Raw genomic sequence first — 15,943 nt, forward strand, 5'->3', positions numbered from 1 at the left:
CCTGCTTGCCTTCTGGCTGTTATAACCTGCTGCCCCTCTGACTGTTATAACCTGCTGCCCCTCTGACTGTTATGACCCGCTGCAGACATGAAGCGTCACCAGACACCAGATTTCGGCAGCAATCGTAAGGAATTTTATCCCGTCAGAAAAGTGAGTTGTCCAAAAAGTTAAGAGAAAAGATCATTGTACAAACAAGGAAGAGGACACTAAATGTTCCTGGAGATACAGGTGGACGCAGAACTCACATAGGAGCTCCGGCTGCAGTACTTGGATGTGGCAGGAGGAGGGCGCTGTCGCCGGCTGTCACCAGATCCCGGTTATGGCCGGTACTCGGAATCTCTCGAGTGTTGAGGAGGATTGAGGCAGTAGTGGATGCGAGGTGCAGGCGGACGGAGGTGCCGAGCCCCAGGAATACTCACCGCACACTCTTGTATCCAGTGCGATTTCTTTAATTTCAAGAACCAGGTGCAGGAAGACAAAGGCTCAGAAAACCATATTGTGCAGGACATCAGGGCGACCTAGGGAAGGTTCTGAGTAGTCCTGGGTCTTGTTCACACAGTGGCTCTTAGTATAGGAAGCTTCTTGTCCATCAGGAGGTTGTGAAACATTTGTAGCCCCAAGGCGCACACACGAGAGGCGCGGGAGTGCTCGAGACCCTGCTGGACCTTTGGCTTCGCCCCAGCGGGGGCAGATGTCCGAGCACATGTCTACCTGCACCGGGATTTGGAAATAAAAAGAAATCGCTTTTGACACAAAAGTCTGCGGTGAATATTCCTGACATGACTACAAAAAGGTGACTGCAAAGACCTGCAGCGAGGTCTGGTGACAGCAGGAGCTGAGGGGTCAGTTCGGTCAGAAAGAGACCTACTAAATACTGAAGGGGTGCCTTCCATGTCCGAACTCCAAGATGTCATCTACTGAGCAAAAGCACCAGAAAAGTTACCTCCAATATGCTCTAACCGTAAAATGACGAGAGATGTTCTGAGATTCTGTTCTGTGGGGCAAAGAAACAAAACTGGAACTTTCCAGACCTATAGATCAGAGGTATACGTTTAGGGAAAGATTGAATCATATCCTTAAAGAAATACCCTGCCTACAGTGAAGCATGGGAGGGGGCTCAATGATATCTACAGTAAAGTACGGCAGGGCCTCAGTGCCATCTGCAGTAAAGCAAGGTGGGGGCTCAGTGCTGTCTACAGTGAAACATGATAGGGGTTCGGTGGTGTCTACAGTGAAGCAGGGTGGGGATCATTGATGTCTATAGCATGATGGGAGCTTGGGAATGTCTACAGTGAAGCATGGTGGAGGCTCAGTGATGTCTATGGTGAAGTAGGGTGAGAGCTCAGTGAAATCTACAGTGTAGCATAAAGGGGGGATGGTGATATATACAGTGAAGCATAGGAAGGGCTCGATGATATCTACAGTGAGGCATGGCAGGGGCTCAGTGATGTCTACAGTGAATCACAATGGGGGCTTGGTGATGCCTCCAGTGAAGCATGGTGGGAGCTCAGTGATGTTCAGCAGCTGCTTGGCTTCTACTGAAACTGGAAACCTGTGGAGGACAAGATGGATTTAATAAAGAATCAGGAAATCCTGGAAAACATAATGCCTTCTGTGAGGAAGGTCCAGGCGTCTTTGGACTTTTCAACTGGACAATGATTCCAGCACCTTACAGTCCACAGGGTCTGGTTTCAAAAGATGTTCTGGAAGATTCCAGAGCGGCCGTCACCGTCAACTGACTTAACTCCAAAGAAAACCTTTGGTGGAATGCGAAGAAGGCGGCTGCCACCAATCCAAGAATATTAGTGACCTTGAGACATTGCACATGAGGATTTGGCTAAGATTTCTGAAGAACGCTACCAGAGGGGCAGCAGGTTATAACAGCCAGAGAGGCAGCCGGTCATAACAGCCAGAGGGGCAGCAGGTCATATCAGCCAGAGGGGCAACAGGTTATAACAGCCAGAGAGGCAGCAGGTCATAGCAGCCAGAGGAGCAGCAGGTTATAACAGCCAGAGGGGCAGCAGGTTCTAACAGCCAGAGGGGCTCTACTAAGTCCTGAACATCTGGTCATGAAGTGGTGAATAATCCTGAGGCTGCAGAATTCAGAGCCACCACTTGTTCTATTCCTCGTGTTCAGCGATTTCCATTGTTCTTGTTTCATTGTTCTTTGTTGTGAATGTTCCTAAAGTCTAATGTACAACGGGGGAGGGGGATTTATCGCAGATGTATGAGATTTCCTCAGTAATAAGACTCCATGGATCCATCTATGACACCAGGACGGCTGACACGATGATTGATACATTGTATCACTGCTGCCATATTGGCCCAATGTTTATCACCGCGCTGCTGCGCCACATTCTGTCAGTGACGGGAAGGTTTGTGTTTAAGCCGATGCAGGCAGTGCGGCGATTTGTCCGGACGGCGTCCGCTTCGCCCTTGGAAACGTTTATTAAGACTGATGGTGTTTTGCATATTAAGAAGTAGGTTAATGAGACGAAAATGAGGAAAATCCATCAGAAGTGAGAGCAGCAGCTGGAAGAGGAGGATCTACAGAGCATCGCTCCTGACAGATACATAGTGATACATCATGCAGACTATTACACCGCTGACCTGTCCAGAGTCTGCAGAGCATCGCTCCTGACAGATACATAGTGATACATCCTGCAGACTATTACACCGCTGACCTGTCCAGAGTCTGCAGAGCATCACTCCTGACAGATACATAGTGATACATCCTGCAGACTATTACACCGCTGACCTGTCCAGAGTCTGCAGAGCATCACTCCTGACAGATACATAGTGATACATCATGCAGACTATTACACCGCTGACCTGTCCAGAGTCTGCAGAGCATCGCTCCTGACAGATACATAGTGATACATCATGCAGACTATTACACCGCTGACCTCTCCGCAGTCTGCAGAGCATCGCTCCTGGCAGATACACAGTGATACATCCTGCAGACTATTACACCACTGGCCTCTCCACAGTCTGCAGAGCATCACTCCTGACAGATACATAGTGATACATCATGCAGACTATTACACCGCTGACCTGTCCAGAGTCTGCAGAGCATCACTCCTGACAGATACATAGTGATACATCATGCAGACTATTACACCGCTGACCTGTCCAGAGTCTGCAGAGCATCACTCCTGACAGATACATAGTGATACATCATGCAGACTATTACACCGCTGACCTGTCCAGAGTCTGCAGAGCATCACTCCTGACAGATACATAGTGATACATCATGCAGACTATTACACCGCTGACCTGTCCAGAGTCTGCAGAGCATCGCTCCTGACAGATACATAGTGATACATCATGCAGACTATTACACCACTGGCCTCTCCGCAGTCTGCAGAGCATCGCTCCTGGCAGATACACAGTGATACATCCTGCAGACTATTACACCACTGGCCTCTCCACAGTCTGCAGAGCATCACTCCTGACAGATACATAGTGATACATCATGCAGTCTATTACACCGCTGACCTGTCCAGAGTCTGCAGAGCATCGCTCCTGACAGATACATAGTGATACATCAAGCAGACTATTACACCGCTGACCTCTCCGCAGTCTGCAGAGCATCGCTCCTGGCAGATACACAGTGATACATCCTGCAGACTATTACACCACTGGCCTCTCCACAGTCTGCAGAGCATCACTCCTGACAGATACATAGTGATACATCATGCAGACTATTACACCGCTGACCTGTCCAGAGTCTGCAGAGCATCACTCCTGACAGATACATAGTGATACTTCATGCAGACTATTACACCGCTGACCTGTCCAGAGTCTGCAGAGCATCGCTCCTGACAGATACATAGTGATACATCATGCAGACTATTATACCACTGACCTCTCCACAGTCTGCAGAGCATCGCTCCTGACAGATACATAGTGATACATCCTGCAGACTATTACACCGCTGACCTGTCCAGAGTCTGCAGAGCATCACTCCTGGCAGATACATAGTGATACATCCTGCAGACTATTATACCACTGACCTCTCCGCAGTCTGCAGAGCATCGCTCCTGGCAGATACACAATGATACATCCTGCAGACTATTATACCACTGACATCTCCGGAGTCTGCAGAGCATCGCTCCTGGCAGATACATAGTGATACATCATGCAGACTATTACACCGCTGACCTGTCCAGAGTCTGCAGAGCATCACTCCTGGCAGATACATAGTGATACATCCTGCAGACTATTATACCACTGACCTCTCCGCAGTCTGCAGAGCATCGCTCCTGGCAGATACACAATGATACATCCTGCAGACTATTATACCACTGACATCTCCGGAGTCTGCAGAGCATCGCTCCTGGCAGATACATAGTGATACATCATGCAGACTATTACACCACTGACCTCTGCAGAGCATTGCACAATGAGTGTTGTAGGATTAGGACTCACTTGACATTCGCACTTGAGCTTCTGCTCCTTCTGGAAGGCCAGCGTGCTGGTGAGGACCGTGGACGTGTAGCAGAAGCAGTGCTGGATCTTGTGCTCATCCACCTCCGTGTAGCTGGAAACAGACAAGCGGTGGTCAGTATAACCCAGGAAGGGACCCAGGAAGGGACATGGTACATAGTAACAGAAGTCCTAGGTAGCAATGATCAGAGCGCCACCCCCGTGTACAGGTTGTGTCTGGTATTGCAGTTAAGTTCCATTGCACTGAATAGAGATTTTCTGCAGTACCAGACTCAACCTGTGGACTGGCGTGGCGCTGTTTTTGAAAGAAAGTAAGATAGCAGTCATGTTTTTCAAATTCTGGACAGCCCCTTTAAGAAATGAGAGCTCGGCTAAGGATAAGGCTCCTGCTGCCAGGACAGAACTAGTTTCCAGTGGCAGACAAGAGACGGGAGAATGCAGCTTTGGATGTGAGCAGAGAACAAAGATCAGCGACAAGCTGGGAAAATCCGAAGAGTCCAAGAATGAAAGGTGAAAGTAAAAAGCCGGCGGTGAGAGGGCACAGGACAGCCACTGCTGAGCACTCCCCGAGGCGAAACATCTGCGGCACCAACAGGGCAGAAGCAGATGAACATCTGCAGCTTCTGCCACAGCCGGACCGTCCATCCGGAGGACCGGGCGACCTGCTGGAGCGGCCCGGCAGATGGAGAGGAGGCAGTGACGGCGGAGATTCACGTATATAAAAGGTCAACGCTGCGCAAATATGCAGATAGCCGGGAAATACCACAGCAATGACAGCCCAGTGCTTCCTGTGTGGCAGCAATTCACATTATAACATTTGGACACGATGCTGCTTTATTTCCTATGGCAGCGGGCCGCGATGGCTGTCACCTGCCTGTCACCCAGACATATATGGGGTGACGAGCCCTATGGCAGCGGGCCATGCTTGTTGTCACCTGCCTGTCACCCATACATATGTGAGGTGACGAGCCCTATGGCAGCGGGCCGTGATGGCTGTCACCTGCCTCTCACCCAGACGTATGTGAGGTGACAGGCCCTATGGCAGTGGGTCGCCCTGGTTGTCACCCAACTGTCTCCCAGACATATGTGAGGTGACAGGGCCTATGGCAGCGGGCCGTGCTGGTTGTCACCCACCTGTCACCCCATACATATGTGAGGTGACAAGCCCTAAGGCAGCGGGCCGCGATGGCTGTCACCCACCTGTCACCCAGACATATGTGAGGTGACGAGCCCTATGGCAGCGGGCCGTGCTGGTTGTCACCCACCTGTCACCCAGACATATGTGAGGTGACAAGCCCTAAGGCAGCGAGCCGCGATGGCTGTCACCCGCCTGTCACCCAGACATATGTGAGGTGACGAGCCCTATGGCAGCAGGCCGTGCTGGTTGTCACCTGCCTGTCACCCAGACATATGTGGGGTGACGAGCCCTATGGCAGCGGGCCGTGTTGATTGTCACCCGCCTGTCACCCAGACATATGTGAGGTGACAAGCCCTATGGCAGCGGGCCGTGTTGATTGTCACCCGCCTGTCACCCAGACATATGTGGGGTGACGAGCCCTATGGCAGCGGGCCGTGTTGATTGTCACCCGCCTGTCACCCAGACATATATGGGGTGACGAGCCCTATGGCAGCGGGCCGTGCTGGTTGTCACCCATCTGTCACCCAGACATATGTGGGGTGACGAGCCCTATGGCAGCGGGCCGTGCTTGTTGTCACCCACCTGTCACCCAGACATATGTGAGGTGACGAGCCCTATGGCAGCAGGCCGTGCTTGTTGTCACCCATCTGTCACCCAGACATATGTGGGGTGACGAGCCCTATGGCAGCGGGCCGTGCTGGTTGTCACCCGCCTGTCACCCATACATATATGGGGTGACGAGCCCTATGGCAGCGGGCCGTGCTTGTTGTCACCCACCTGTCACCCAGAAATATGTGAGGTGACGAGCCCTATGGCAGCAGGCCGTGCTTGTTGTCACCCATCTGTCACCCAGACATATGTGGGGTGACGAGCCCTATGGCAGCAGGCCGTGCTTGTTGTCACCCATCTGTCACCCAGAAATATGTGAGGTGACGAGCCCTATGGCAGCGGGCCGTGCTTGTTGTCACCCATCTGTCAACCAGACATATGTGAGGTGACGAGCCCTATGGCAGCAGGCCGTGCTTGTTGTCACCCATCTGTCACCCAGACATATGTGGGGTGACGAGCCCTATGGCAGCAGGCCGTGCTTGTTGTCACCCACCTGTCACCCAGACATATGTGGGGTGACGAGCCCTATGGCAGCAGGCCGTGCTTGTTGTCACCCATCTGTCAACCAGACATATGTGAGGTGACGAGCCCTATGGCAGCAGGCCGTGCTTGTTGTCACCCATCTGTCACCCAGACATATATGGGGTGACGAGCCCTATGGCAGCAGGCCGTGCTTGTTGTCACCCACCTGTCAACCAGACATATGTGAGGTGACGAGCCCTATGGCAGCAGGCCGTGCTTGTTGTCACCCATCTGTCACCCAGACATATATGGGGTGACGAGCCCTATGGCAGCAGGCCGTGCTTGTTGTCACCCACCTGTCACCCAGACATATATGGGGTGACGAGCCCTATGGCAGCGGGCCGTGCTTGTTGTCACCCACCTGTCACCCAGACATATATGGGGTGACGAGCCCTATGGCAGCGGGCCGTGCTTGTTGTCACCCACCTGTCACCCAGACATATATGGGGTGACAAGCCCTATGGCAGCGGGCCGTGCTTGTTGTCACCCGCCTGTCACCCAGACATATGTGGGGTGACGAGCCCTATGGCAGCGGGCCATGCTTGTTGTCACCCGCCTGTCACCCAGATATATGTGGGGTGACGAGCCCTATGGCAGCGGGCCGTGCTGGTTGTCACCCATCTGTCACCCAGATATATGTGGGGTGACGAGCCCTATGGCAGCGGGCCATGCTTGTTGTCACCCGCCTGTCATCCAGACATATGTGGGGTGACGAGCCCTATGGCAGCAGGCCGTGCTTGTTGTCACCCGCCTGTCATCCAGACATATGTGGGGTGACGAGCCCTATGGCAGCAGGCCGTGCTTGTTGTCACCCGCCTGTCACCCAGACATATGTGGGGTGACGAGCCCTATGGCAGCAGGCCGTGCTTGTTGTCACCCGCCTGTCACCCAGACATATGTGAGGTGACGAGCCCTATGGCAGCAGGCCGTGCTTGTTGTCACCCGCCTGTCATCCAGACATATGTGGGGTGACGAGCCCTATGGCAGCGGGCCGTGCTTGTTGTCACCCACCTGTCACCCAGACATATGTGGGGTGACGAGCCCTATGGCAGCGGGCCGTGCTTGTTGTCACCCGCCTGTCACCCAGACATATGTGGGGTGACGAGCCCTATGGCAGCAGGCCGTGCTTGTTGTCACCCGCCTGTCACCCAGACATATGTGGGGTGACGAGCCCTATGGCAGCAGGCCGTGCTTGTTGTCACCCGCCTGTCACCCAGACATATGTGGGGTGACGAGCCCTATGGCAGCAGGCCGTGCTTGTTGTCACCCGCCTGTCATCCAGACATATGTGGGGTGACGAGCCCTATGGCAGCGGGCCGTGCTTGTTGTCACCCACCTGTCACCCAGACATATGTGGGGTGACGAGCCCTATGGCAGCGGGCCGTGCTTGTTGTCACCCGCCTGTCACCCAGACATATGTGGGGTGACGAGCCCTATGGCAGCGGGCCGTGCTTGTTGTCACCCAAACATATAGAAGGAATCAGTGGGGCTGTAAATCACAGAAGATGGCGGCTGCCGTGAAAAGTTTGGATTTTGCTCCTTCGGAAGGAGCGAAGCGTCAGCTCTGTGACAACTCGGATCCATCATGAGTGAGGACATGAGGTTGGAGCATAATCCGGGGTAAACCAACCCATCACCATAAACCAGATCCGTGTCTGCGGAAAGTCAGCCCGAGACACAAGGTCGGAGTCTCCGCTGTTCCCCTAATTATTTCAGTCAGCGACTAGACGTCTGCGTTTGATGAAGACTCGAGACATCTCCGCAGCCCAGAGAGGAGCTCACCCCCCAAATCCTAGAATCACTTCTCACAACTTCGCTGATCCTTCGGGATTAGGCGCATGCAAATTCCCAATCAGCGCCGGAGACAGAGCAGAGACAAGATCTCGTCTACTGAGACTCAGGAGGACACCACAAGTCACAGACCAAGGAGATGATCTAGGTCTACGTAGGAGATGCATCCCAATATGCCACCCACCCCTCCACCACCACGTGTCAGGTAACTTTCCAAAATAAGCTGTCCTGCGTGTACAAGAGGAATAACACTATTTCTGGCTGTTATGTGACCTCTATCTTACTTTATTCCTCAGTTTTATGCAGATGTTATCTCTGATTTCCAGTTGTCTCTGAGCTAGTGGGTGGAACCCAGCTGCTATGATGTTTCCCATACACAGTGCATGCAGACAGGAGTTCCTGCTTTTCTGTCTCCAGCTAGCTGCTCAGAAGCAGCATGGAGGGTGTTATACAGCAGAACTGAGCAGTATAGCTGTGAATCCAGCACTAGAGTGAGATAAGACACTTATAGGAAGCTGCATAATCATGGAGTATATTGTATAGCAGCATCAACAAGTGTAGCTGTGAATCCAGAACTTGGGTGAGATAGGAAACATATATCGGAAAGCTGCATGAGCATTGCGCATGTTATACAGTAGTATTGAACAGTGTAGCTGTGAATCCAGCACTAGAGCGAGATAAGACTATTATAGGAAAGCTGCATGAGTATCAGTATCGAGGATGATATACAGCAGTATCAGTGCAGTGTAGATGTGAACCCAGCACTAGGGTGAGATAAGACACTTCTAGGAAGCTACATAAGAATGGAGGATATTATGTAGCAGTATTGACAGTGTAGCTATGAAACCAGCTCTATGGTTTGATAAAACGCTTACTAGAAAGCAGCAGCAAGGATGAATTTCTACAGCACAATTCAACAGTATAGCTGTAAATCCAGCACTGTGATGAAATAAAAACACTTACTACAAAGCAGGAGCATGGGAAAAATAATACAGCAATATAACTGTGAACCAATCACTTAGATGAGATAAATACTCAGGAGAAAGCAGCAGCAGCATGGGGACATTATATAGCAGTACTGAGCAGTGTAGTTGTGAATCCAGCACTTGTGAGAGAAAATACTTCCTAAAAAGCAGCAGCATAGGGGAAATTAAATAGTACGGAGCAGTGTGGCTGAGATAAACTGTCACGCTCACGCCCTATCATAACGATTAACAGGACACACAGGACAGGGGTCTCCTTACTTACCTTCCCCCCTGTTTGTTGAATGCACAGGCGAGGGCGACCACCTGTGACGTTGCCCGACTTATCACTGGGACACAAAGCATCGAACGAACCTCAAAGCCCAACATGTTATTCAGCTGCTTGTGCTCCTCCTGGAAGAGAAGTGACAAAGAATCGGTCACACGTCCAAAAGGTAAATGTGGAGATCACAGGTTATATCACGAAGATTAGACACTGGTACACTGCAGCGCAAGAACCGGCACGGTAATGACACTGACGCTGGGGGTACAGGATAATGACACTGACACTGGGGGTACAGGATAATGACGCTGACACTGGGGGTACAGGATAAATACGCTGACACTCGGGGTACAGTATAACGACACTGACACTCGGGGTACAGGATAATGACGCTGACACTCGGGGTACAGGATAATGACACTGACACTCGGGGTACAGGATAATGACACTGACACTCGGGGTACAGGATAATGACGCTGACACTGGGGGTGCAGGATAATGACACTGACACTCGGGGTACAGGATAATGACGCTGACACTCGGGGTACAGGATAATGACACTGACACTCGGGGTACAGGATAATGACACTGACACTCGGGGTACAGGATAATGACGCTGACACTGGGGGTACAGGATAATGACGCTGACACTGGGGGTACAGGATAATGACGCTGACACTGGGGGTACAGGATAATGACGCTGACACTCGGGGTACAGGATAATGACGCTGACACTCGGGGTACAGGATAATGACACTGACACTCGGGGTACAGGATAATGACACTGACACTCGGGGTACAGGATAATGACGCTGACACTGGGGGTACAGGATAATGACACTGGGGATGCAGGATAATGACACTGACACTCGGGGTACAGGATAATGACACTGACACTCGGTGTACAGGATAATGACACTGACACTCGAGGTACAGGATAATGACACTGACACTCGGGGTACAGGATAATGACACTGACACTCGGGGTACAGGATAATGACGCTGACACTGGGGGTACAGGATAATGACGCTGACACTGGGGGTACAGGATAATGACGCTGACACTGGGGGTACAGGATAATGACGCTGACACTCGGGGTACAGGATAATGACGCTGACACTCGGGGTACAGGATAATGACACTGACACTCGGGGTACAGGATAATGACGCTGACACTCGGGGTACAGGATAATGACGCTGACACTGGGGGTACAGGATAATGACACTGACACTCGAGGTACAGGATAATGACGCTGACACTCGGGGTACAGGATAATGACACTGACACTCGGGGTACAGGATAATGACGCTGACACTGGGGGTACAGGATAATGACGCTGACACTGGGGGTACAGGATAATGATGCTGACACTGGGGGTACAGGATAATGACGCTGACACTGGGGGTACAGGATAATGACGCTGACACTCGGGGTACAGGATAATGACGCTGACACTCGGAGTACAGGATAATGACACTGACACTCGGGGTACAGGATAATGACGCTGACACTGGGGGTACAGGATAATGACACTGACACTCGGGGTACAGGATAATGACACTGACACTGGGGGTACAGGATAATGACGCTGACACTGGGGGTACAGGATAATGATGCTGACACTGGGGGTACAGGATAATGACGCTGACACTGGGGGTACAGGATAATGACGCTGACACTCGGGGTACAGGATAATGACGCTGACACTCGGAGTACAGGATAATGACGCTGACACTGGGGGTACAGGATAATGACGCTGACACTGGGGGTACAGGATAATGACACTGACACTCGGGGTACAGGATAATGACGCTGACACTGGGGGTACAGGATAATGACACTGACACTCGGGGTACAGGATAATGACACTGACACTGGGGGTACAGGATAATGACACTGACACTCGGGGTACAGGATAATGACGCTGACATTGGGGGTACAGGATAATGACGCTGACACTCGGGGTACAGGATAATGACGCTGACACTCGGGGTACAGGATAATGACGCTGACACTCGGGGTACAGGATAATGACACTGACACTCGGGGTACAGGATAATGACGCTGACACTCGGGGTACAGGATAATGACGCTGACACTCGGGGTACAGGATAATGACGCTGACACTCGGGGTACAGGATAATGACGCTGACACTCGGGGTACAGGATAATGACACTGACACTCGGGGTACAGGATAATGACGCTGACACTCGGGGTACAGGATAATGACACTGACACTCGGGGTACAGGATAATGACACTTGGGGTACAGGATAATGACACTCGGGGTACAGGATAATGACACTGACATTCGGGGTACAGGATAATGACGCTGACACTCGGGGTACAGGATAATGACACTGACACTCGGGGTACAGGATAATGACACTGACACTCGGGGTACAGGATAATGACGCTGACACTCGGGGTACAGGATAATGACGCTGATATGAGCAGCTTGGACGTAGAGATAATTGAAGCTTCCGCGGTGACAGTTCTATAAAAATCTTGACAATATAAAATCGTCAGCTAATTACCGCGTCCTGAACGTCTCACAGCCGGGAGCGATTCCTGCACAATCCTGATAATTAATGAGGTCATTTGTAAATCAGTCTAAAGAGGCCAAAACCTCCTCACCTAATGGAAAGTCTCCGACTGCAGAATCCAGCGCAGCACATAGAGTGTTTTGCATTAAGCCCAACATGTCTCCTTTGGTCTCATCTGACCAGAGCCCCTTCTTCCCCAGGCTCGATGTGTCCCCCACATGGCTTTTTGCAAACTACAAACTGGACTTTTTACGGCTTCCAAAAATGTCTTTATCGTCGCTCTCCCAGATTTGTGGAGTGTACGATTAATAATTGTCCCACCTGAGCAGTGGATCTCGGCAGCTCCTCCAGTGACCATGAGCTTCTTGGCAGCTTTTCTCATTAGCGCTCTCCTTGCTTGGGATGTCAGGTTAGGTGGACAGCCATGTCTTGGTAGGTTTGTAGTTCTGCCATACTCCGTCCATTTATCGATGATCGATTGAACAATGCTCCGTGAGATGTTCAGAGCTCAAGCTATTTATTACAACCTAACCCTGCTTTACTGTTTTCCACAACTTTATCCCTGACCTGTCTGGTGAGCTCCTTGGTTTTCACACAAACCTCTGAGGCCTTCACAGAACAGCTGTAGTTTTACTGAGAAGAAATCACACCCAGGTGGAAACAATGTACTAATTATGTGACTTCTGGGGCGATTGGTCTCTCAAGATTTTATTTAGGGGCATCGGACCACAGGGGGCGAATACAAATGCACCTTACAATTATCAGATTTATAGTTTTACAATATTAAGAAAACCCTGTATCATTTCCTTTACATGTCACACATACTTGCTACATTGTAAATAAAATACATTTAAGCTTGTTTATGTTGCCTGAAAAAAAAATGTGGAAAATTTCGCGGGGTATGAATACTTTTACAAGGCACTGTATATTCTTGTCCATGCTGTAGGGCGCGGTGATACGGCAGCATAGGCAGGTATAGTCACTTTTCTCCATTCTTAGGCTCAGTTATAGCAATATCTCCGTGTAGTAAGTCGTGATGATAAGTAGTAATAATTCCAGCACATTTCTTCTTATTTTCCGACTTCTTTCTTGGTGGATACACTGAATCTTCTCTGTTTGCTGTTTTTATCAGATAAGTGCAGGTGTTATTGGGATGGAGCAGATGCTTTCCTCCATAACTGCTTATTATAATCCCTTATTGATATCTTCTTTATATAGAATCTTCTTTCTGTTCCTTTTGGCTTCGGCTCTGTGCAGCCTCCCCTCCCCCCCGCTGCTCCTTATCTCCCTGCTCACAGCTTTGCCGGGGGTCACATCATTCATGGTCAGAGCTATTAAACCTTCGGTATCTGCCGACTTTTCCAACTTCGCTCATTTCAAAGCGCCAATTTACTGACATTTTTATCGGAAATATTCACATACGGCGCAGGAGACGTTCTACAAGCCGGAGGGCGAAGGGGGGGGATATGTGAGCGGCTCGGCTGCCGGCGGCACGCTGTATAGAACGTTGCGGCTCGTAACTTTGTTGGAATGTGAACTGACTTGATTTCGTGCAATAAGAGCGGTACGATCTGTGATTTGGGAGTAGAATTTAGCGTTGCACCATTTTAATATACAGATTGCCGGATATTTGACATTTCCAGTGATGTGAGCGGTGAGCCGGCAAATGTGACGGGTGCAGACGGGCAATATCCTGGTGACACTTTTAATATTTTACTTTTTTATTTTTCCGTCGCTATCGCCATCATATCGCTGAATGACACCTTTAATTTTACAGTAAAATGTACTGAAAAATGGGGAAAAAATCCAAAAAGGGTTAAACTCCATTTCTTCCATTATTTTTTTTTTTAATTTTCACATCGTTCATAAAACTGACGGATAACGCGATTCTCCTGGCGCCAAACTCATAGTTATTTATTTTTTAATTTTAATAGAAATTTGAAAATAATAATTTATTTCTCTGCGCCATTTTCTGAGTCCCAGAGTTTTTTTTTTTACATTTTTCTATTGATGGAGCTGGACGAGGGCTTGTGTTATGACCTGGTGGTCAGGACAATAATGGACCTGGTGGTTAAGAGCACACGGAATTACCTGATAGTTACTGATAATAAAGGACGAGCTCTGGGACGTGGGAACTCTGCTGACCGCAATCCCTAATCCTATCACACACACTAGAAATAGCCGTGGATTGCTCCTAACGCTCCCTATGCAACTCGGCACAGCCTAAGAAACTAGTTAGCCCTGAAGATAGAAAAATAAAGCCTACCTTGCCTCAGAGAAATTCCCCAAAGGAAAAGGCAGCCCCCCACATATAATGACTGAGTAAAGATGAAAATACAAACACAGAGATGAAATAGATTTAGCAACGTGAGGCCCGACTTACTGAACAGACTGAGGATAGGAAAGGTTGCTTTGCGGGCAGCACAAAAACCTACAAAAAGACCACGCAGAGGGCGCAAAAAGACCCTCCGCACCGACTCACGGTGCGGAGGCGCTCCCTCTGCGTCCCAGAGCTTCCAGCAAGCAAGACAACAATCAAAATAGCAAGCTGGACAGAAAAATAGCAAATCAAAGAAAAACAAGCAGTAACTTAGCTTCTGCTGGGAAGAAAGGTCACAAGAACGATCCAGGAGTGAACAAGACCAATACTGGAACATTGACAGGTGGCATGGAGCAAAGATCTAAGTGGAGTTAAATAGAGCAGCCAGCTAACGAATTAACCTCGTCACCTGTGGAAGGAAACTCAGAAACACCCACAGTCACCAGAGGAAGCACATGGACAGAACCAGCCGAAGTACCATTCATGACCACAGGAGGGAGCCCGACAACAGAATTCACAACAGTACCCCCCCCCCCTTGAGGAGGGGTCACCGAACCCTCACCAGAGCCCCCAGGCCGACCAGGATGAGCCAAATGAAAGGCACGAACCAGATCTGCAGCATGAACATCAGAGGCAAAAACCCAGGAATTATCTTCCTGACCATAACCCTTCCACTTGACCAAGTACTGGAGTTTCCGTCTCGAAATACGAGAATCCAAAATCTTCTCCACCACATACTCCAACTCCCCCTCAACCAACACCGGGGCGGGGCAGGAGGATCAACGGATGGAACCACAGGCGCCACGTATCTCCGCAATAACGACCTATGGAACACATTATGGATGGCAAAAGAAGCAGGAAGGGCCAAACGAAATGACACAGGATTGATAACCTCAGAAATCTTATACGGACCAATGAAACGAGGCTTAAACTTAGGAGAGGAAACCTTCATAGGAACATAACGAGACGACAACCAAACCAAATCCCCACCATGAAGTCGGGGACCCACACAGCGCCGGCGGTTAGCGAAACATTGAGCCTTCTTCCTGGGACAATGTCAAATTGTCCACCACATGAGTCCAAATCTGCTGCAACCTATCCACCACAGTATCTACACCAGGACAGTCCGAAGACTCAACCTGCCCTGAAGAGAAACGAGGATGGAAACCAGAATTGCAGAAAAACGGCGAAACCAAAGTAGCCGAGCTGGCCCGATTATTAAGGGCGAACTCAGCCAACGGCAAAAAGGACACCCAATCATCCTGAGCAGCAGAAACAAAGCATCTCAGATATGTTTCCAAAGTCTGATTAGTTCGTTCGG

The 15,943-nt window shown here is 50.2% G+C and overlaps 1 protein-coding gene across 3 annotated transcripts in view; it reads right to left on the reverse strand.

Moving 5' to 3' along the window:
• Nucleotides 1-15,943, reverse strand: part of PDE2A (phosphodiesterase 2A) — a 633,083-nt gene that overhangs the window by 142,148 nt on the left and 474,992 nt on the right. For all 3 annotated transcript variants that reach the window (XM_069759489.1, XM_069759488.1, XM_069759486.1), the window contains 2 exons: nucleotides 9,758-9,885; nucleotides 4,432-4,543 (listed from right to left, as the gene is read on the reverse strand). In XM_069759489.1, coding sequence (XP_069615590.1) covers nucleotides 4,432-4,543; nucleotides 9,758-9,885 — 240 coding nt within the window. The remainder of the gene's footprint in view (nucleotides 1-4,431; nucleotides 4,544-9,757; nucleotides 9,886-15,943) is intronic.

This window comes from Ranitomeya imitator, chromosome 3 (genome assembly GCF_032444005.1).
Source record: "Ranitomeya imitator isolate aRanImi1 chromosome 3, aRanImi1.pri, whole genome shotgun sequence".
Lineage (NCBI taxonomy): Eukaryota > Metazoa > Chordata > Amphibia > Anura > Dendrobatidae > Ranitomeya > Ranitomeya imitator.